General features: G+C 46.5%; 1 protein-coding gene across 2 annotated transcripts; it reads left to right on the top strand.

Moving 5' to 3' along the window:
- The first annotated feature begins 623 nt into the window (after nt 1–623).
- LOC149466302 (uncharacterized) lies at nt 624–22,427 on the top strand. 2 transcript variants are annotated; one of them, XM_089672947.1, is made up of 9 exons: nt 624–764; nt 5,352–5,448; nt 5,729–5,826; nt 5,916–6,021; nt 8,844–8,990; nt 11,471–11,752; nt 12,461–12,559; nt 18,832–18,882; nt 21,544–22,427. In XM_089672947.1, the coding sequence occupies exons 2-9, from the start codon at nt 5,415–5,417 to the stop codon at nt 22,338–22,340; spliced, it is 1,614 nt and encodes a 537-aa protein (XP_089529073.1). In that variant the 5' UTR covers nt 624–764; nt 5,352–5,414; the 3' UTR covers nt 22,341–22,427. The 2 variants fall into 2 exon arrangements, with proteins under 2 accessions (XP_089529073.1, XP_089529075.1); XM_089672949.1 differs by lacking the exons at nt 12,461–12,559; nt 18,832–18,882.
- Nucleotides 22,428–23,714: the final 1,287 nt, after the last annotated feature.

The raw sequence follows: 23,714 nt of genomic DNA on the forward strand, positions 1-23,714 counted from the left end.
TGATAAATAAATAAAAATAATAATAATAAAAAATAAATATATATATATATATATATATATATATATAAACAATTATATACTATAAGAAAATTTATATATATATATATATATATATATATATATATATATATATATATATATATATATATATATATAAAATACACTAAATAAATGCAATATATATATCTATATATATGGTATACAATAAATATATAAATATTAGCTAGATAGAGATATATATTATTATAATTATTGTTCTTAGTTATAAATTATATTTATATTCAAATTTTTTCATATGAATTATTTATTTAAAATTATATTATTTTAAAATGATTATTTATAAATCATCTATGTAACGTTATATGTTTTTCATAAATTGTTCTTGCGCTACAAGATAATGGAAACCTCTCTTCGGAAGGGGGACATGTTACATTGTAGCTCTGTTCTCTAGCGGTCGCTCCGCGTAGTGAAGCCCAGTGGGCGGGGTTTCTAGTTAAGACAGCACTAGAAACCTTAAACTCACGCGTGCGCAGTGAGAGAAGAAATGGGCGTGAGCGTGGGAGGCCATTTTCTTGTAGCTCACGCGTGCGCAGAGAGAAAGAAGAGCCAGTCAGGCGTGAAGGTGGTCGGCCATTTTCTTGTAGCTCAAGTTTAAAAAAAAAAAAAAAAAAGACCCAGAAAACTTACAGGAACTCTGCTCTTCATTTCCAGCAGCTGGTGGTGGAGGTTCGGCTGGGGAGTGTGTGCCCAGGGAGGAGGAGGAGGTAATAATAATAATTAATATTGTTACTATGAGAGAAGGGGGTCCCAGCACTGTGTGTGTCCTGGATGGGTCATGTCACCCCAATAAATCATCTTCCTGCAAGTCCTCTGATGGGTGGACCATTGGATGGGGGGCTCTGGGGGATGTATTCTTAGGAAAGACACAACCTGTGTCTGTCGATGGTGAATTGAGTCACTCGCTCGTTTTCTTCCCCCCATCAATCTTTTATAGGTTGAGACGGGTCGTTGGCTGAAAGCTGGATGGGTGGAATAGTGACCATCGTGGATTTGTGGGGATTTATTGTAAAAAAAAAAAAAGTTGGTCAGTAGAGATGTTGCACGCCATTGACACGGTGCTTGGATCACAATGGCTGAGCTTCCAGAATCCATTCTACGGACACTCGCTGCTGGGCTGGTGCTTCATATGCTTACAGTAGAAGATCTGCTTGCCATCGGAATGATTTTCCATGGAATATTTACTTCCTACTTGGCTCCTCCTGCTTTGTTTATTGATTGTCAACACAATGACTTCATACCACATGGCTCCATCTGAACACAAACCTTTAATGATGGGTTTCATCCCTCCTGGTTTGCTCACAAGGATAGAGGAAGGAAGGTTGGTTTTTGGGTGGAGACATGTGGTCCTTTTGGTTGACCGTTGGCAAATACAGCGAGAGGGGATATGTTTGGAGTGTGGCTGTTGTTTTTCCATATCTTTGATGGAGATGGGCTACAGTAGCTAGAACCCAGGTTGTCTACGTATGATGTGAGGAGTGAGTCTTGAGTGGAGCTATGGTTTGGACTATGTTCTTATGGTTTGGGTTAAGTCCACGCTACAGAAAAAGGGCACTTATGATATACAGTCCACACCAAGAGTCGGGGCAGGCTCATGTTCAATCTTGACAAGCCATTACTGTCGAAATAGCCACCACTCTGATGTCCAACACTTGGAGAGGCCTTACTGCTTTCTTCAGTTCGGGGAAGAAACTAGGCAAAGGTACTGGTACTCGTTATCGGCGAACACTTGACCAAAAATATCAGTACTCATACCCACCGGTGTTATCGGGGCAACCCTACTAGGAACATCCTCTAGTTGACACTCCCAGGGAATGCTTAACACAGCGGGCTCTGTACCTTCCCAGTCCCTAGCCAGACAAGGTAGAACTGCTTGAGTTGAGAAGCACTGGGCCCTTGGTTGCCTCCACACCAAGGAAATAATCCCAACCCCACACTACCCAATGGGAGCTTGGTTTTGTTTCTTTCCCATGAGGAGGGCCCTCAGGACCCCCATCATACCAGCAGGGATACTATACAACCAGCCATTCCAGCTAGAAGACTTGAATGATGGACGATCACAGATATTAGACACCGATTGATACATGGAAACAGACACAAGAAGAAAGCGCACCAGCCTACTGCATTACTGTAAGACTTGAATAGATAAAAGGAAGCATGCCAAACTACTCACAAAGGCAAACAGTCAATTTTATGTAAAAGTCCAGCAAGCCACCGGGAGACCGTCCATCCACCAGGGCACAGCTTACAAGTTTCGAGGGTGAAACCCTCTTCCTCAGAGCTACTCTGAGGCTGTACCCTGGTGGATGGATGTGCTCCCAGTGGCCTGTTGGATGTTTACAAGCAATTGACTGTTTATCTTTGTGAGTAGTTTGGAATTCTTCCCTTTATCTACACGGCTCAAAAAAATGAAAGGAACTCTTTGTAATCAGAATCTAGCATCAAGTCAATGAAACTCCTGGGATAGTGATCTGGTCAGGTAAGTAGCAAGTAATCAGTTTCAGCATCTTTGGTGTTCATGAAATTAACAACAGGTGCACTAGATGGGCAACAATGAGATGACCCCCAAAACAGGAAGGGTTTTACAGGTGGAGGCCACTGACATTTTTTTCCCTACTCATCTTTTCTGACTGGTTTTCACTAGTTTTGCATTTGGCTAGGGTCAGTGTCACTACTGGTAGCATGAGGCCATACCTGGACCCTACAGAGGTTGCACAGGCAGTCCAACTCCTCCAGATTGCAAATGTACAATCCAAACGCACACGTTCCTGCGTTAAAAATGGCTGTGTGTATAAGTGGGTGCTGCAGCGACTGTCGGCTGGAACCAAACAGAATCAGCAAGGGAGAATGTCACCAGCGCACCGAGGATCACCAATATGGGTCCAAAGGTTTTCATGAATGATCACATAGTTACAGCAAGGCAACGTTTCGGAGTCTCACAGGGCCTCGGGGTCATTGCCTTGCTGTAACTGTGTGATCGTTCATGAAAACTTTTGGACCCATATTGGTGATCCTTGGTGTGCTGGTGACATCCTCCGTTGCTTGCAATTCCTCCAGGATGGACATCAATACATGCCATTGCCAGAAAGTTTGCTGTGTCTCCCTGCACAGTCTTAAGAGCATGGAGGAGATTCCAGGAGACAGGCAGTTACTCTAGGAGAGCTGAACAGGGACGTAGAAGGTCCTTAACCCATCAGCAGAACCGGTATCTGCTCCTTTGTGCAAGGAGGAACAATGTGAGCACTGCCAGAGCCCAACAAAATGACCTCCAGCAGGCCACTGGTGTGAATGTCTCTGACCAAACAATCAGAAACAGACTTCATGAGGGTGGCCTGAGGGCACCGACGTCCACTAGTGGGCCCTGTGCTCACTGCCCGGCACCATAGAGCTCGATTGGCATTTGCCGTTGACCACCAGAATTGGCAGGTCCACCACTGGTGCCCTTGTGCTTTTCACAGATGACAGCAGGTTCACCCTGAGCACATGTGACAGACGTGAAAGGGTCTAGAGAAGCCGTGGAGAACGTTCTGCTGCCTGTAACATGGTTCAGCATGACCGTTTTGGTGGTGGGTCAGTGATTGTCTGGGGAGGCATATCCATGGAGGGACACACAGACCTCTACAGGCTAGACAATGGCACCCTGACTGCCATTATGTATCGGGATGAAATCCTTGGACCCATTGTCAGACCCTACGGTGGTGCAGTGGGTCCAGGGTTCCTCCTGGTGCAGCGGGTCCTGGGTTCCTCCTGGTGCACGACAATGCCTGGCCTCATGTGTTAAGAGTATGCAGGCAGTTCCTGGAGGATGAAGGAATTGATACCATTGAATGGCCCCCACGCTCGCTTGACCTAAATCCAATAGAACGCCTCTGGGATATCATGTTTTGGTCCATCCGATGCCGCCAGGTTGCACCTCAGACTGTCCAGGAGCTCAGTGATGCCCTGGTCCAGATCTGGGAGGAAATCCCCCAGGGCACCATCCGTCGTCTCATTAGGAGCATGCCCCAACGTTGCCAGGCATGCATATAAGCACATGGGAGCCATATGAACTCAGTAGAGAACCATTCTGAGTTCCTGCAATGAGATTTCAGCAGAATGGACTCGCCTGCTGCATCATTTTTTCACTTTGATTTTCGGGGTGTCTTTGAATTCAGTCCTCTGTAGGTCGATCATTTTCATAAAATGATGGGGCATCCTTACGTTCCTAACACATCACCCAGTCCATATCAGTATAAATATCCAGCTCCATATTTTTCCCCATTGAGATCTGATGGGTTTTCAAAGTCTTCCTTTTATTTGTTTGAGCAGCGTATATAATAAAGTGTTACGGTAATGCACCAAACTGGGGCGCTTTCTTCTGGTGTCTGTTTCCATGTATTTATCGGTGTCTAATATCGGTGATCCACCATCATTTAATTCTAGCTGGGATGGCTGGGTTATATAGTATCTCTGCTGGTATGATGGGGGTCCTGAGGGCCCTCCTCATGGGAAAGAAACCATCTCAAGCTCCCTGCGGGTTGTGTGGGGTTGGGATTATTTCCCGCTTTCACTTCCGGTGCTCACAGGGCTGGAGGAAATGTATAGGTGGGCCACCCCAAAGCTGACATCACTGCCTCCCTATACCCACAGGGGTCCTGGAAATTTCTACATCTCCAGCCCTGTGAGCACCGGAAGCGACCGGATTTGACATGCAAGGTATGTTATGTACTTTTAACATGTGAGTTAATAAAAACTTAGTTTGCCTATTGCCACACTTAGATGGCGCTTCCAAGTCTTTCTATACTGGGATCACACTGGAGTGGTAGGGGAAACTGCCTGCGATTCGGACATGAATTGCAAAGCATTCCTGTTCAAATCGCATGCCATTCTTTGCAGTGCGATTGGAGTCCATCATTTTGCATGGGCTCATATCGCAACGCAAAGGTATCGGTTTCGGGTATCGGAAGCATTCGCATGAGTGCAAGTACCCGGTATTGGTGCAACCCTAGTTCCTAGTGTCACTATGGGTTTGAGATCCTACTGTGAGAAAGGGCACTTGTCCACAACACCACAGATTTTTGCTGCACTTTGCCTCATGAGCAAGGCCTCGGGAATGAGGAGAGCAAAGAAGAAGGTGGAATATGAGACCTGAAGATGTAAAGTTGAGTATCTGTGAGAATCCTCTTGTAACCTCGACAACAAACCGAGTGTGCCCTTCTCACTTTATATTATGCAGATAGATCTATGGTCAGTAACTGATTCGATAACATTGATTTTATGTGAGCTTTACCACCCAACCTTTATTTGAACTACAGACTCCGTCATCCAGAAGAGCGTGGAAGTATTTAGATGGACGCAAGGATCTGTAGGAGAACGTCATGATGAAGAACCGGCCGCCCCTCATATCACCGGGTAAGAGGAGACTTTCATTTGTTGTATTGAGGATCCACCTAGATACACACATCCTCTGATATAAAGATATAGAAACACTGGAGGAGTGGAAGTATTTAGAAGGACACACGGATCTCTACAAGGTGATGGAGAACCGGCCTCCCCTCACATCACCGGGTAAGAGGAGACTTTTATTTCTTGGAAAGGAGAGAAGAGTATGGAGGATCCACCTAGATACACACATCCTCTGATATAAAGACATAGAAACAATGTATTCAGTCAGTGTGTGTGTTTCCTACAGATGGATCCAGTAATGGGAACCCACCAGAGAGATGTCCCCGTCCTCTGTATTCCCGGGACTCCACACAGGAACATCAGGAGATCCCTCAGGAGGATCAGGTAGGTTGGACTGAGAGTCTTCTTGTTGAGTAACATTGTTCAGTTTTTTATTTAATATAATGTTCCAGGTTTATGTTTGTCTTATTCAGGGTGAAGATCTTATTGTTGTTAAAGTGAAAGAAGAAACAGAAAAGGGGAACATGGGAGGTGATGAGCCATGCAAGGAGCATGAAATAGTTCCAAAGATCAACACAGGTAATATTATTATTATTGTTATAATGCAGGATTTCTATAGTGTCAACAGTTTGCTCAGCGCTTTATAATATAAAGGGAGACGGTATAGTTAAAATACAGTAAGATACAAGAGGGTTCAGAAGGCCCTACTCATAAGAGCTTACAATCTAATAGGGTGGGGCAGGTGGTACAAATGGTTATAACTGTGGGGGATTAGCTGTTGAAAGTGATTAAAGTTCAGTTAGTTAGAGGAGTGATAGGCTTCCCTGAAGAAATGAGTTTTCGGGGATCGCCTAAAGGCAGCCAGAGTAGGAGATAGCTGGACAGATTGAGGTAGAGAGTTCCCTGCGGATGAGAGAAGCTTTGGAGAAGCACTAGAGATGGGCATGTAATAAACAGTAAATCCAGAGAAGAGTCCCAGATCCTCCTTGTTCAGTCCCTACAACCATCTCTTCTTCTCCCCCCTCCTCTGTCAGTAGACAGTAATGGGGGGACAGTATGTGCCCAGTGGGGGGGTCAGGAGCCATCAGCCTCTATTAGACTCCGCCTCTCCTCCTCACATCATGTCATTGAGACATGACCAGTCTCCTCCCCACACACACTCTCTGGGGTCTCTCATACATCTCAGTACAAGGGGCTTCACTCTTGTCTATATTTTTTTATTAATTATTTATTTCAGGTACTTATATAGCGCCGTCAGTTTACGTAGTGCTTTACATATATATTGTACATTCACATAAGTCCCTAATCCTCAAGGGGCATACAATCTAAGGTCCCTAACTCACATTCATACATACTAGGGCCAATTTCGACAGGATCAAATTCACCTACCTGTCTTTGGAGTGTAGGAGGAAACCCACGCAGGCACAGGGAGAACATGCAAACTCCAGACAGGTGGTGGCGTGGTTGGGATTCGAACCAACGACCATAGTACTGCCAGGCGGAAGTGCTAACCATGCATTCACTATATCCGCTCTCCCCGGACCATGCATTCACTATATCCGCTCTCCCCGGACCATGCATTCACTATATCCGCTCTCCCCGGACCATGCATTCACTATATCCGCTCTCCCCGGACCATGCATTCACTATATCCGCTCTCCCCGGACCATGCATTCACTATATCCGCTCTCCCCGGACCATGCATTCACTATATCCACTCTCCCCGGACCCTGCATTCACTATATCCGCTCTCGCTGGACCCTGCATTCACTATATCCTCTCTCCCCGGACCCTGCATTCACTATATCCTCTCTCCCCGGACCCTGCATTCACTATATCCTCTCTCCCCGGACCCTGCATTCACTATATCCGCTCTCCCCGGACCCTGCATTCACTATATCCGCTCTCCCCGGACCCTGCATTCACTATATCCGCTCTCCCCGGACCCTGCATTCACTATATCCGCTCTCCCTGGACCATGCATTCACTATATCCGCTCTCTCAGGACCATGCATTTACTATATCCGCTCTGCCCGGACCCTGCATTCACTATATCCGCTCTCTCCGGACCCCGGATTCACTTTATCTGCTCTCTCCGGGCCCCGCATTCACTATATTCTCTCTCCCCGGATCCTGCATTCACAATATCCGCTCTCCCTGGACCCTGCAATCACTATATCTGGTCTCCCACAGTACACACAACATGGAAATGCAATTATTTTAGTAAATATAAACGGCTAAATCCCTTTTCTCATCAGCAGTATATAGCAGTCTTGTGACTTCTATCACTGTCCAGCGGAGCACTGGTTAAAGCTTTTAGGAGGAGCTTTCATTCTCTCCTGATTGTCCTATGAGGCTGCATGGCCCCTGACCCTCTATCTGGACAGTGCTGATTGGCATTGTGCTGATCACATGCACCCTCCGAAGAAAAAAAAAAAAACTTTCTAGTAATACACCCCAAACTGAGCATGTGCAGCTTGCCCCCAAGGCTCTGTTCTGTCAAGAGATGGATTGGGAAGAAGGGGAGGATCAAACATCCTTTTTACACAACGCAGAGGATTAAACCCTTAGGTTCCACAGTGAGTATAGCAAGCACGCTTTACTGCGTATACAGACTGATTGTACTGCTGTGGGTTTAGTAATACTTTAAGTCTAGGCCAGGGGTCTCCAAACTATGGCCCTTCAGTTGTTGAAGTACTACAAGTCCCATCATGCCTCTGTCTCTGGGAGTCTTGCCTGTGGCTGTCAGAGTCTTGTAAGGCTTCATGGGACTTGTAGTTCCTCAACACCTGGAAGGCCATAGTTTGGAGACCCCCGGTCTAGGATATTGAACATGGGTATGACATAAACCCATCTTGAGCCAAATTTGTAGGCCAATAGACTTCCAAGAGTCTAGATCCTTTGTTAATCAATAGCCTGCCATAAAACCCGAAGCAATGTGGAGGAGTATACGGGATGGACGATAAGAGATGTGTAAGTATAAAAAAGACTGAAAGGGAGAGAGAAGAAGAAGAAAAAAAAGGGGTGGAGGATGGAAGGGAGGAAAAAGGGGGGAGGCGGAAAGGAGAGGGTGGTGGGGCAGCACCACCAGTGGAAAGAACACCAAGCGTACACCTATTGCCTAAAGCACGGGTGTCAAACTGGCAGCCCTCCAGCTGTTGCCAAACTACAATTCCCATGAGGCATTGCAACGCTGACAGTTACAAGCATGACTCTCAAAGGCAGAGGCATGATGGGATTTGTAGTTTTGCAACAGCTGGAGTTCCGCCAGTTTGACACCACTGGTCTTAAGTAATTAAGCCCGGCAGATAAATGGGGTTCAAAAACATTGAGGGTCGACGATGGAAGGAGGATGTGGTACTGCAGGAGATTATCCGGCCCACTTTCATCTTTATTCCAAGACCCTGGAGACACCAGAACCACTCAGAGAGACGTCAAAGCTGAGGAGGAGGAGGAAGAATGTGCGAGGATTGAAGAGGAGGAAGCAAAAGAGACTCAACTGAGCGGTGATGAACTAAAGCATGGAGCACCTCCAGAGATCAGCACAGGTGAGTGAATAAAGACTGACTACGAGTCCCAGACTCTCCTTGTTGAGTTACTAAAACACTCTCAACATGTATAATACATAAGGGGGGATATGATCACCATGTATAATACATAAGGGGGGATATGATCCCCATGTATAATACATAAGGGGGGTATGATCTCCATGTATAATACATAAGGGGGGATATGATCTCCATGTATAATGCATAAGGAGGAATATGATCACCATGTATAATAAGGGGGGGGGGGATATGATTTCTATGTATAATACATAAGGGGGGATATGATCACTATGTAGAATACATAAGGGGGGTATGATCACCATGTATAATACATAAGGGGGGGATATGATCTCCATGTATAATACATAAGGGGGGGGATAGGATCTCCATGTATAATACATAAGGGGGGGGGGGATATGATGTCCATGTATAATACATAAGGGGGGGGATATGATGTCCATGTATAATACATAAGGGGGGGGATATGATGTCCATGTATAATACATAAGGGGGGATATGTTTTCCATGTATAATACATAAGGGGATATGATCACCATGTATAATACATAAGGGGGGGATATGATCTCCATGTATAATACATAAGTGGGGGTATGATCTCCATGTATAATACATAAGTGGGGGTATGATCTCCATGTATAATACATAAGTGGGGGTATGATCACCATGTATATTACATAAGGGGGATCTGATCTCCATGTATAATACAGTACATAAGGGGGATATGATCTCCATATATAATACATAAGGGGGGATATGATCGCCATGTATAATACATAAGGGGGGATATGATCGCCATGTATAATACATAAGGGGGGATATGTTCTCCATGTATAATACATAAGGGGGGATATGTTCGCCATGTATAATACATAAGGGGTTAAATGATCACCATGTATAATACATAAGGGGGGGATATGATCTCCATGTATAATACATAAGGGGGGATATGATCTCCATGTATAATACATAAGGGGGGGAAATGATCTCCATGCATAATACATAAGGGGGGGATATGATCTCCATGTATAATACATAAGGGGGGATATGATCTCCATGTATAATACATAAGGGGGGATATGATCGCCATGTATAATACATAAGGGGGGATATGTTCTCCATGTATAATACATAAGGGGGGATATGTTCGCCATGTATAATACATAAGGGGTTAAATGATCACCATGTATAATACATAAGGGGGGGATATGATCTCCATGTATAATACATAAGGGGGGGATATGATCTCCATGTATAATACATAAGGGGGGGATATGATCTCCATGTATAATACATAAGTGAGGGTATGATCTCCATGTATAATACATAAGTGGGGATATGATCCCCATGTATAATACATAAGGGGGGGATATGTTCTCCATGTATAATACATAAGGGGGGGGGATATGATCTCCATGTATAATACATAAGGGGGGGGATATGATCTCCATTTATAATACATAAGGGGGGGGATATGTTCTCCATGTATAATACATAAGGGGGGATATGATCTCCATGTGTAATACATAAGGGGGGATATGATCTCCATGTGTAATACATAAGGGGGGATATGATCTCCATGTGTAATACATAAGGGGGGGGGGATATGATCTCCATGTATAATGCATAAGGGGGGGATATGATCTCCATGTATAATGCATAAGGGGGGATATGTTTTCCATGTATAATACATAAGGGGATATGATCACCATGTATAATACATAAGGGGGGGATATGATCTCCATGTATAATACATAAGTGGGGGTATGATCTCCATGTATAATACATAAGTGGGGGTATGATCACCATGTATATTACATAAGGGGGGGATATGATCGCCATGTATAATACATAAGGGGGGGGATATGATTGCCATGTATAATACATAAAGGGGGATATGATCTCCATGTATAATACATAAGGGGGGGATATGATCGCCATGTATAATACATAAAGGGGGATATGATCTCCATGTATAATACATCAGTGGTTCATATTGTGAACTCGGTGTAGTTATTCACCCTGAGGTCATCACAGAGGACAAGGGGGCACGCTTTACGTCTGGAGGAAAAGAGATTTAATCTCTGAATACGGAAAGGTTTCTTCACAGTAAGAGCTGTGAGAATGTGGAATTGACTCCCTCAAGAGTGGGTTCTGGCCAGCTCAGTGGATTGCTGTAGGAAAGTCCTGGATTCTTTCTTGGATACACAGAATATAACTGGATATAACATTTATAGGTAAAGTTGATCCAGGGAATATCCGATTGCCTCTCGGGGGATCAGGAAGAAATTTTTCCCCAGCAGGAGCAAATTGGATCATGCTTTGCTGGGTTTTTTGCCTTCTTCTGGATCAACTGTTTTACTTTTTTTTTTTTCTTTATTGGTCGAACTCGATGGACTTTTGTCATTTTTCAGCCAGACTAACTATGTGACTCTTCTCCCCCCTTCCTTCTCTGTCACTAGAAGGTAATGAAGAGACAGTCTGTGCCCAGTGGGGGAGTCGGGAGCCACCACACCCTGTTAAGCACCAGCTCTTCACAGCTTTTAATCGCACGTTACCAGCCAAGAGACGTAATCAGTCGCCATCCAGACAAACCCTCTGGGGTCCCTCCTACATCTCGGCACTGGGGGCTTCACTCTCTTCTTTATCCAAAGACTCAAGAACCGCCCACAGGAATGTCAAGGTCAAGGAGGAAGGGACATGTGTGACAATGAAAAAGGAGATCCCTCCAGAGATCAGCCCAGGTGAGGAATAAACACTAAATCCAGAGAAGTGTCTAACATGGATGCTGCTGCCAGACTCATCCACCTTACTAACCATTCCATATCTGCCACCCCTCTCTGCCAATCCCTGCACTGGCCTCCATTCAGTGTCCTCCAAACCTCTCTGCCAATCCCTCCACTGGTCACCACTCAGTGTCCTCCACCCCTCCCTGCCAATCCCTCCACTGGCCTCCATTCAGTGTCCTCCACCCCTCTCTGCCAATCCCTCCACTCCGTGTCCTCCATCCCTCCTCTGCCAATCCCTCCACTGGCCTCCATTCAGTGTCCTCCACCCCTCCCTGCCAATCCCTCCACTGGCCTCCACTCAGTGTCCTCCACCCCTCCCTGCCAATCCCTCCACTGGCCTCCATTCAGTGTCCTCCACCCCTCTCTGTTAATCCCTCCACTGGCCTCCACTCAGTGTCTTCCACGCCTCTCTGCCAATCCCTCCACTGGCCTCCACTCAGTGTCCTCCACCCCTCTCTGCCAATCCCTCCACTGGCCTCCACTCAGTGTCTTCCACGCCTCTTGGCCAATCCCTCCACTGGCTTCCACTCAGTGTCCTCCATCCCTCTCGGCCAATCCCTCCACTGGCTTCCACTCAGTGTCCTCCATCCCTCTCTGCCAATCCCTCCACTGGTCTCTCATACATCTCAGTACAGGGGGCTTCACGCTCCTCTTTATTCACAGACACCAGAATGACTCTGACAGACACTCCAGTTGAGGAGGAGGAAGAGAAAGAACGCATAATAATTAAAGAGGAGGAAATTCCTATAGAGATTGGCACTGGTGAGTAATAAAGGCTACCTGCTGAAAAAAAATCATACCCAAGGAAAATCATCATGTTCTTTTAACAGTTCTGTCTCCTATGGGACTAATGGCGGTCATACATGGGTCGAAATTTTTCATCCAAAAATTGGACCTAAGAATAATCAGCCAATTTGCGCTCTGTTAGTGGGTCAATGGCACTGGCCGATTTTTGTGGTTCCTCCCCTTTTCGGTGATCGGGCACATTGGAACATTTGTGAAAAACTACCGATTTTCGACTCAATGATCGTCAAATCATACATCATGAGGTCCTCCCCCGCCCTCCCTTCTCTCCTGCCATGGCTGATCTGAGAGCGCTGTGAAGGAGAAGGCTGATTCATAGCTACAGGTTATCTCGGCTGTGAGACAAGCGACGGCAAGAGGAATGCAGAGGGAAGGAGGACGTGTCAGCCTCTGCATTCCTCTTGCTGTCGCTTGTCTCAGTAAAGTGCCCACTGCTGAGACACTTGCAGCTACCAATTGGCTGCCTCCTTTGCTTTGCCAGATCAGCCACGGCAGGATAGTAGGGGAAGCGAGGAAACCGGAGTACCTGGAGGAAACCCACACAGGCACAGAGAGAACATACAAACTCCAGGCAGGGTGGGAGATGGGCCCTCATAACTAGGGTTAGGAAGCACTTTTTCACTAAGTACTACATGTACTTGATGCCATAGGGGAAATAAAAATGTGTTTATTTCAGGTACTTATATATCGCCGTCAATGTACGCAGCGCTTTACATATATATTGTACATTCAGATCAGTCCCTAACCCTCAAGGGGCGTACAATCTAAGGTCCCTAACTCACATTCATACATACACATACTAGGGCCAATCTAGACAGGAGCCAAGTAACCTACCAGCATGTCTTTGGAGTGTGGGAGGAAACCGGAGTACCCGGAGGAAACCCACACAGGCACAGGGAGAACATACCCACATGGAAGACAAATATATTTGAAATATAATATAAAAATATTCCTCCCAAATTTATTGCCATATATTTGAAATGCTACAATTTTGGCCATATTCAATATATTTCAAGATATATTTCAATAAATACAGTGTGTGTGTGTATGTATATGTGTGTGTGTGTGTGTATATATATATATATATATATATATATGTATATGTATGTTGAAATGCATTTTTATTACAAAATATAGGAAAACTATTTTTAAAAATACATTTCAAATATACTGTATGTCTAAAAATACAAATCTACATTTTTGGAATGCATTTACAAATATATGTAAAAAGATATGTTAAAAAAAATCTGAAGAATATATTTAAAAAAAATATTTTTTAAAAATATATATATTTTTACATGTACCGTATTTTTCGCTCCATAAGACGCACCTGACCATAAGACGCTCCTAGGTTTTAGAGGAGAAAAACAAGAAAAAAATATTCTGAACCAATGGACTGCAGACACAGTACAGGAAATGACCAGAGACTGCGGACACAGTACAGGGGATGACCAGAGACTGCGGACACAGTACAGGGGATGACCAGAGACTGCGGACACAGTACAGGGGATGACCAGAGACTGCGGACACAGTACAGGGGATGACCAGAGACTGCGGACACAGTACAGGGGATGACCAGAGACTGCAGACACAGTACAGGGGATGACCAGAGACTGTGTTATGATCCGCCAGGGGGTGCCTCAGGCTGCCCACTTGACAGACCTACCAGAGCGTGGAGTCTAAGCCCCGGTCTGTGCTTTCACCAGGGCCCCTGATGGTGGGGATGGACTTGTAACAGACCAGGGCCAGGTCACGACCTCCGAGCAGGCCTACCAGTGGCAGCGGGAGCCTCCGGGGATGTATGCAGGTACCGGGAGAGCCAGATGTGAGGATGACGGCGGACCTAGCAGGATGGTCACGAACCGTGGTTCCGTGGGGTAGCAAGGTACTGAATCGGCAGGCGAAGAGTAGTCAGGTCACACGCAGGGTCAGCAGGATAAGTCAGTCCGCAGGATAGTCAAACAAGCCGGGGGTCAGGAAAGGAGAAGGCAGAGTAGTCAGGGCTATCCAGGTCAAATCACAGGAGAAGGAAGCGTAGTCAGGGCAATCCGGGTCAAATCACAGGAGAAGGCAGCGTAGTCAGGGCAATCGGGGTCACTAGTCCGGTACAGAAACTTCAGGCTCACAGAAGATCTTGCGGCAATTTATGACAGTGCAGGGCATCTTTCCTGACAGACTGCGGACACAGTACAGGGGATGACCAGAGACTGCGGACACAGTACAGGGGATGACCAGAGACTGCGGACACAGTACAGGGGATGACCAGAGACTGCGGACACAGTACAGGGGATGACCAGAGACTGCGGACACAGTACAGGGGATGACCAGAGACTGCGGACACAGTACAGGGGATGACCAGAGACTGCGGACACAGTACAGGGGATGACCAGAGACTGCGGACACAGTACAGGGGATTACCAGAGACTGCGGACCTTTGGGGAGGGAGGGGGAGTGGGTACCTGAATTTAACAGGTGCCCGCTCCCACTTCCGTGGAGTTGTCCTTCCTTCTTCTTCCCGCGGCGGCTTCTGTGACAGCCGGGTGCCCACTGCGCATGCGCGAGAAGCGATGCACTTTGTGAATGGCCCGTAGCCTTTTTTTAAAAATAGTTTTCCTATATTTTGTAGTAAAAATGCATTTCAACATGGTGTGTGTGTGTGTTGGGGCAAAAAAGTATTTAGTCAGCCACCAATTGTGCAAGTTCTCCCACTTAAAAAGATGAGAGAGGCCTGTAATTGGCATCATAGGTAGACTTCAACTATGAGAGATAAAATGAGAAAAAAAATCCAGACAATCACATTGGCTGATTTGGAAAGAATTTATTTGCAAATTATGCTGGAAAATAAGTATTTGGTCAATATCAAAAGTTCATCTCAGTACTTTGTTATATATCCTTTGTTGGCAATGACAGAGGTCAAACGTTTCCTGTAAGTCTTCACAAGGTTGGCACACACTGTTGCTGGTATGTTGGCCCATCCTCCATGCAGATCTCCTCTAGAGCAGTGATGTTTTGGGGCTGTCGCTGGGCAACACGGACTTTCAACTCCCTCCAAAGGTTTTCTATGGGGTTGAGATCTGAAGACTGGCTAGGCCACTCCAGGACCTTGAAATGCTTCTTACGAAGCCACTCCTTCGTTGCCCGGGTGGTATGTTTGGGATCATTGTCATGTTGGAAGACCCAGCCATGTTTCATCTTCAATGCCCTTGCTGATGGAAGGAGGTTTGCACTCAAAATCTCACGATACATGGCCCCATTCATTCTGTCCTGTATATGGATCAGTCGTCCTGTCCCTTTGCGGAGAAAAAGCCCCAAAGCATGATGTTGCCACCCCCATGCTTCACAGTAGGTATGGTGTTCTTTGGATGCAACTCAGCATTCTCTCTCCTCCAAACACGACGAGTTGTGTTTCTACCAAACAGTTGTATTTTGGTTTCATCTGACCATATGACATTCTCCCAATCCTCTTCTGGATCATCCAAATGCTCTCTAGCAAACTTCAGACGGGCCCAGACATGTACTGGCTTAAGCGGGGGGACACGTCTGGCACTGCAGGATCTGAGTCCCTGGCAGGGTAGTGTGTTACTGATGGTAGCCTTTGTTACGTTGGTCCCAGCTCTCTGCAGGTCATTCACTAGGTCCCCCCGTGTGGTCCTGGGATTTTTGCTCACTGTTCTTGTGATCATTTTGACCCCACGGGGTGAGATCTTGCGTGGAGCCCCAGATCGAGGGAGATTATCAGTGGTCTTGTATGCCTTCCATTTTCTAATTATTGCTCCCACAGTTGATTTGTTCACACCAAGCTGTTTGCATATTGCAGATTCAGTCTTCCCAGCCTGGTGCAGGTCTACAATTTTGTTTCTGGTGTCCTTCGACAGCTTTTTAGTCTTCACCATAGTGGATTTTGGAGTGTGACTGTTTGAGGTTGTGGACAGGTGACTTTTATACTGATAACAAGTTCAAACAGGTGCCATTGATACAGGTAATGAGTGCAGGACAGAGGAGCCTCTTAAAGAAGAAGGTACAGGTCTGTGAGAGCCAGAAATCTAGGTGACCAAATACTTATTTTCCACCATAATTTGCAAATAAATTCTTTCCAAATCAGCCAATGTGATTGTCTGGATTTTTTTTCTAATTTTGTCTCTCATAGCTGAGGTCTACCTATGATGCCTATAATTATGTGTGTATATATGTATGTGTGTGTGTATATATATATATATATATATATATATATATATATATATATATATAAATTTTTAAATATATTGAATATATCCAAAATTGTAGCATTTCAAATATATTTTTCGTCCATATGGGTACAAACTCCAGGCAGGTGGTGCTGTGGTTGGGATTAGAACCAATGATCCAAGACTGCCAGGCAGAAGTGCTAACCATATAGCTACTGAAAGTAGATCCTCTTTAATTTCAGCATCCAGCAGAAAAGCATCCATTGCACTTTTTTTTTTTTTTTTTTGTGCAGCCGGTTGCCCAAAGATACTATTAACAATAGCCAGTGCTTAAAAAAAGTCCTCCTTTGGCAGAGCTAAGGGTAGGGGGAGGAGTGAAATACAAAATCAGAAGAAGTGCCTCGCTATTGGTAACAGGAGCTGTCCTGGGAGCCCTACTGACCCCTGTGGCTTGGATGAGGGCAGCAGCCTTGTAACTGAAAACTGACCTAGCCGGTGTGTAAGGCGCTGACTTCCGGATAGGGTAGCCATCCCCTTCTTCCAGTGCCTGCCCAACCCCCTCCCCCATCTCCTGATAAGACATATCATGTGGAGACACTCTGCGCATGCTCAGTTTAGTGCGTAGTGCTAGAGAGTTTTTTTTTTTTTTTACTGGAAGAGTGCATGTGGTCAGCACAGGGCCAATCAGCACTGTCCAGACAGAACTCAGGGGTTCTGCATCCCCCTAGTGCAGAATTAAAACTCCTCCTACCAGTGCTCTGCTGGACACTGATAGAAGTCACAAGACTGTTATATACTGCTGATGAGAAAAGGTATTTAGTCGTTTATATTTACTAAAATAATTGCATTTCCATGTTCTGTGTACTGTGGGAGATCAGATATAGTGAATGCAGGGTCCGGGGAGAGTGGATATAGTGAATGCGGGGTCCGGGGAGAGCGGATATAGTGAATGCGGGGTTCGGGGAGAGCATATATAGTGAATGCGGGGTCCGGGGAGAGCGGATATAGTGAATGCGGGGTCCGGGGAGAGCGGATATAGTGAATGCGGGGTCTGGGGAAAACGTATTAGTGAATGCGGGGTCCGGGGAGAGCGGATATAGTGAATGCAGGGTCCGGGGAGAGCGGATATAGTGAATGCAGGGTTCGGGGAGAGCGGATATAGTGAATGCAGGGTTCGGGGAGAGCGGATATAGTGAATGCAGGGTCCGGAGAGAGCGGATATAGTGAATGCAGGGTCCGGGGAGAGCGGATATAGTGAATGTAGGGTCCGGGGAGAGTGGATATAGTGAATGCAGGGTCCGGGGAGAGCGGATATAGTGAATGCAGGGTCCGGGGAGAGCGGATATAGTGAATGCAGGGTCCGGGGAGAGCGGATATAGTGAATGCAGGGTCCGGGGAGAGCGGATATAGTGAATGCAGGGTCCGGGGAGAACGGATATAGTGAATGCAGGGTACGGGGAGAGCGGATATAGTGAATGCGGGGTCCGGGACTTGGTAACACTTTAAAAAACTAACTATGTAATAAATAAATGGGTTATTCGAAGAAATGTTGCCATTTGACAATGTTTCCGTTCATTCTATCTTAGAGCTGCACCACCCTCTACACAGAGTCTTGCACCGGCTGAACACTGTGCTAGATCTTCACTTTTCTCCTACCATTGGAACTCCTAAAGGAGGACTTTTTAGCTCTGAAAACTCATATTTTTTATTTCTATTGTGGTCAGTGCGTCAGTTTCAGTATATGATTGCTTGCTGTGTGGTTTGTTCCTTCCCATCATTGTGTAGCTGCAAGACCCGAGTGTTGCTTATCTCATGAATATCCCCTGAGAAGATTGTGCGGGAGATGACTTTCGGGTTTCTTTTGATTTTTTGTAATGATAGGCAGTCATGGAGTTATGTGCGCCTGCAAAGCGCATGATAAAAACTGCCTTTGACTCTTTTCACATCATGTCATTGAGTCGTGACCAGTCTCCTCCCACACACACCTTCTCTGGGGTCTCTTATACATCTCAGTACAGGGGGCTTCACTCTCATCTTTATTCACAGATCCTGGAGACACCAGAGCTGAGGAGGAAATTCCCCTTGTGATCGACATGGGTGAGTAAACACTGGGATTAGAAATGAGTCTCGTACTTTTCTTGTTGCAGCAGCCATCTCCTTTAGCCTGGGGTTCACTACAAATGCGGCTTTGAAATGTAGAGTAGCGTGATTTTACAGCCGTAGATCAGTGCGATTTCATGTGCGGCTTGCCTGACATCTTACATAGTCAGTCTGACAGAAAAAAAGACAAGAGTCCATCCAGTTCAACCATAAAAAAAAAAAAAGTTCAGGCAGGAATCGCACCTCATTCCTGTTGAAATTGCATGCCATTCTTTGCAGTGAGCTCACACAGGAGCGGTGTGGGGAAACCTCCCTGCGCCGATTCCCATGCTGTCACAGAAGGAAAAGCCGGGGATTTCTCTACTCTCCATGCAGGGATGACAGTACGGGCTAGATGGTTTATGATTGGTCAGCTCCATCATAGTGCTGACCAATCAAAAGCCGTCATGCACGTACTGCCATCCCTCCGCTGATGACCAATCAGAAGCCATCTTGCCCATACTACCATCCCGAGGCTACTAAACAATCAAAAGCCGTCTTGCCCATACTGCCATCCCAACGCTGCTGACCAATCAGAAGCTGACTTGCCCGTACTGCCATTCCAACTCTGCTGACCAATCAGAAGCTGTTTTGCCCGTGCTGCCATCCTGACACTGCTGACCAATCAAAAGCCGTCTTGCCCGTACTGCCATCCCTCCGCTGCTGACCAATCAGTAGCCGCCTTGCTCGTGCTGCCATCCCTCCGCTGCTGACCAATCAGAAGCCGTCTTGCCCATACTGCCATCCCGAGGCTGCTGACCAATCAGAAGCTGTCTTGCCTGTACTGCCATCCCAACGCTGCTGACCAATCAGAAGCTGTCTTTCCTGTACTGCCATCCCAACGCTGCTGACCAATCAGAAGCTGTCTTGCCCATGCTGCCATCCCAACAGTGCTGACCAATCAAGAGCCATCTTGCCCGTACTGCCATCCCGACGCTGCTGACCTATCAGAAGCCGTCTTGCCAGTACTGCCATCCCAACACTGCTGACGAATCAGAAGCCGTCTTGCCAGTACTGCCATCCCGACACTGCTGACCAATCAGAAGCCGTCTTGCCCATACTGCCATCCCGTCACTGCTGACCAATCAAAAGCCATCTTGCCCGTACTGCCATCCCGACACTGCTGACCAATCAGAAGCCATCTTGCCCATACTGCCATCCCGACACTGCTGACCAATCAGAAGCCGTCTTGCCCATACTGCCATCCCGAGGCTGCTGAACAATCAAAAGCTGTCTTGCCCGTATTGCCATCCCAACTCTGTCCCATGTTCAGTCACTTAAATCCCCTTTCTTCCCCATTCTGATGCTCTGTTTGAGCTTCAGCAAGTTGTCTTCACCATGTCTAGATGCCTAAATGCATTGAGTTGCTGCCATGTGATTGGCTGATTAGCAATTTGTGTTACCAAGCAATTGAACAGGTGGACCTAATAAAGTGGCCAGTGAGTGTATATTTTCAGTATAAAGTATGAGTGCCCGGTGCGGATTCAGGTTCAATTTGCGATTTCAAATCGCATCTAATGAATGTGAATGTCGGTGTCTTAACGTGCGATTTGCTGCAGCGCGATTTCTAAAATAGCTCTTGCATTACTTTTTACGCAGTTTTGCTGCGATTTCACATACATAGTATATAATGGAAATCACGCGGCAAATTACAAGACATGGTTGAAAATCTTCACAAGTAGCAATAAAGTCTTCAGAAATCGCACCTGAAATTGCACACAAATCACGCGATTTTAATTTTCAGCGGTGTGACTGGCGACTTAGGGTTGATTTAGTGAAGAGTTCAAAATCTGATGCAGCTGAGCATGGTAGCCAATCAGCTTCCAGTTTTTTTTCTTTGTCAAAGCTTAGTGTTACTAAACCCCGGACCCAGCATTTACTATATCCGCCCACCACCCATCCCATCCCCGGACCCTGCATTCACTATATCCGCTCTCCCCGGACCCTGCATTCACTATATCCGCTCTCCCTGGACCCTGCATTCACTATATCCGCTCTCCCCGGACCCTGCATTCACTATATCCGCTCTCCCCGGACCCTGCATTCACTATATCCGCTCTCCCCGGACCCTGCATTCACCATATCCGGTCTCTCATGACCCTGCATTCACTATATCCGCTCTCCCTGGACCCTGCATTCACTATATCCGCTCTCCCCGGACCCTGCATTCACTATATCCGCTCTCCCCGGACCCTGCATTCACTATATCCGCTCTCCCCGGACCCTGCATTCACTATATCCGCTCTCCCCGGACCCTGCATTCACTATATCCGCTCTCCCCGGACCCTGCATTCACTATATCCGCTCTCCCCGGACCCTGCATTCACCATATCTGGTCTCTCATGACCCTGCATTCACTATATCCGCTCTCCCCGGACCCTGCATTCACTATATCCGCTCTCCCCGGACCCTGCATTCACTATATCCGCTCTCCCCGGACCCTGCATTCACTATATCCGCTCTCCCCGGACCCTGCATTCATCATATCCGGTCTCTCATGACCCTGCATTCACTATATCCGCTCTCCCCGGACCCTGCATTCACTATATCCGCTCTCCCCGGACCCTGCATTCACTATGGGTTTTGGAACACTTTAATGACATTTCTTCTTTCCACCAGATGGACGATACAGGAGGTACACAGATGAAACTCTGACTTCAGACGACCCATCTACACACGAAGGACGTTCTCCCGGTCCCGCTCCCCGCACCACCCACAGGCGCGGCAAGTCCTCTGGCCAAGGAGCAGAGGGTGGTGCACACAGGAGAGGTCACGCAGGGGAGAAGCCATACTCCTGTTCTGACTGTGGGAAATGTTTTTCCAAGAAAGGCCATCTCATCTCGCATCAGATGTGTCACACGGGAAAGAAGCCGTTCTCGTGTACGGAGTGCGGGAAATGTTTTACTCAGAGGATCCACCTCATTGAACACCAGAGAACTCACACAGGGGAGAGGCCTTATTCCTGCTCTGAATGCGGGAAAAGCTTTGCCAAAGTGTCCAATTTTGCTGCCCATCAGAAGACTCACTCGGCGGAAAAGCCGTTCATTTGTTCCGAATGCGGCAAAAGTTACCCGATAAAGTCGTACCTTATCCGACATGAACAGATTCACACGGGGAAATACCCCTACAAATGTTCCAAGTGCGGGGAATGCTTCTTTCACAAGTCCTCCTTGACCAGACACGAGAGGCTTCACACGGGAGAGAAGCCATATTCATGTTCCGTGTGCGGGAAATGTTTTGCCTTGAAATCGAATCTGGCTGCCCACGAGATCATTCACACCGGGGACCTGCCGTACTGCTGTCACGAGTGCGGGAAACGTTTTAACAGGAAATCCAATCTGAATGCACATCTTCGAATTCACAAGAGGGCGCACCTTCTCTCGTATCAGATGATCCAAACGGTGGTCATACCGTGAAGCTGAACTCCAGGAAATAATATATAGAATAATTTATTAGAGTTATGTATTCATTAAAAAGAAATAAATAAAAAATTGTCAGTTCAAGTTTCTAGCCCAGGGGTCTCCAGACTGTCTAAAGAAAGGGCCAGTTTACTGTCCTCCAGATTTTAGAGGGGGTGCTGGACTAGGGCCAGTGGAAAATGACCTGGTGTCATTGGTATCAGTGGGAGGAATAGTGCCCCATCATTGGTGTCAGTGGGAGGAATAGTGCCCCATCATTGTTATCAGTGGGAGGAATAGTGCCCTGTCTTTGGTGTCATTGGGAGGAATAGTGCCCCATCATTGGTGTCAGTGGAAGGAATTCTGCCCCATCATTGGTGTCGGTGGAAGGAATTCTGCCCCATCATTGGTGTCGGTGGAAGGAATTCTGCCCCATCATTGGTGTCGGTGGAAGGAATTCTGCCCCATCATTGGTGTCGGTGGAAGGAATTCTGCCCCATCATTGGTGTCAGTGGAAGGAACTGTGCTCTTTCATAGGTTTCATTGGGATGAGTAGTGGCCTAAATAAAGAGCCAGCTTACAGCCCTTCAGTTTTTAGGAGACTAGGGCCAGTGGTAGTAGAAAATGATATGGTGTCCATTGGAAGTAAACAATGCCTTGTCTTTGGTGTCATTGGGAGAAATATTGCCCCATCATTGGTGTCAGTAGCAGGAATTCTGCCCCTTTGTTGATGTCAGTGAGAGGAACTGTGCCCTTTCATTGGTGACAGTGGGAGGAATCGTAGCCCATCATTGGTATCAATGGAAGAAATTCCCCATCATTGGTGTCAGTGGGAGGAATAGTAGCCCATCATTGGTATCAATGGAAGAAATGATTCCCCATCATTGGTGTCAGTGGGAGGAATAGTGCCCCTATTGTTGATGTCAGCAACAGGAATTCTGCTAAATTGTTGGTGTCAATGGGAGGAATAGTGCCCTTTCATTGGTGTCAGTGGCAGGAATAGTGCCCTTTCGTTGGTGTCAGTGGGAGGAATAGTGTCCCATCATTGGTATCAATGGAAGAAATTATCCCCCATCATTGGTGTCAGTGGGAGGAACTGTGCCCCATCATTGGTGTCAGCAACAGGAATTCTGCCCCCATTGTTGATGTAAGTGGGAGAAACTATGCCCTTTCATTGGTGTCAGTGGGAGAAATAGATGCCCATCGTTGGCATCAATGGAAGAAATTATCCCCCATCATTGGTGTCAGTGGGAGGAATAGTGCCCCTATTGTCAGCAACAGGAATTCTTCCCAATTGTTGATATCAAACGGGACGAACTATGCCCTTTCATTGGTGTCAGTATGAGGAATAGTGTCCCATCCTTTTATCAATGGAAGAAATTTTCCCCCATC

This window comes from Staurois parvus, unplaced genomic scaffold (assembly GCF_062004578.1).
Source record: "Staurois parvus isolate SC_StPar_1 unplaced genomic scaffold, SC_StPar_1.0 ptg000132l, whole genome shotgun sequence".
NCBI lineage: Eukaryota > Metazoa > Chordata > Amphibia > Anura > Ranidae > Staurois > Staurois parvus.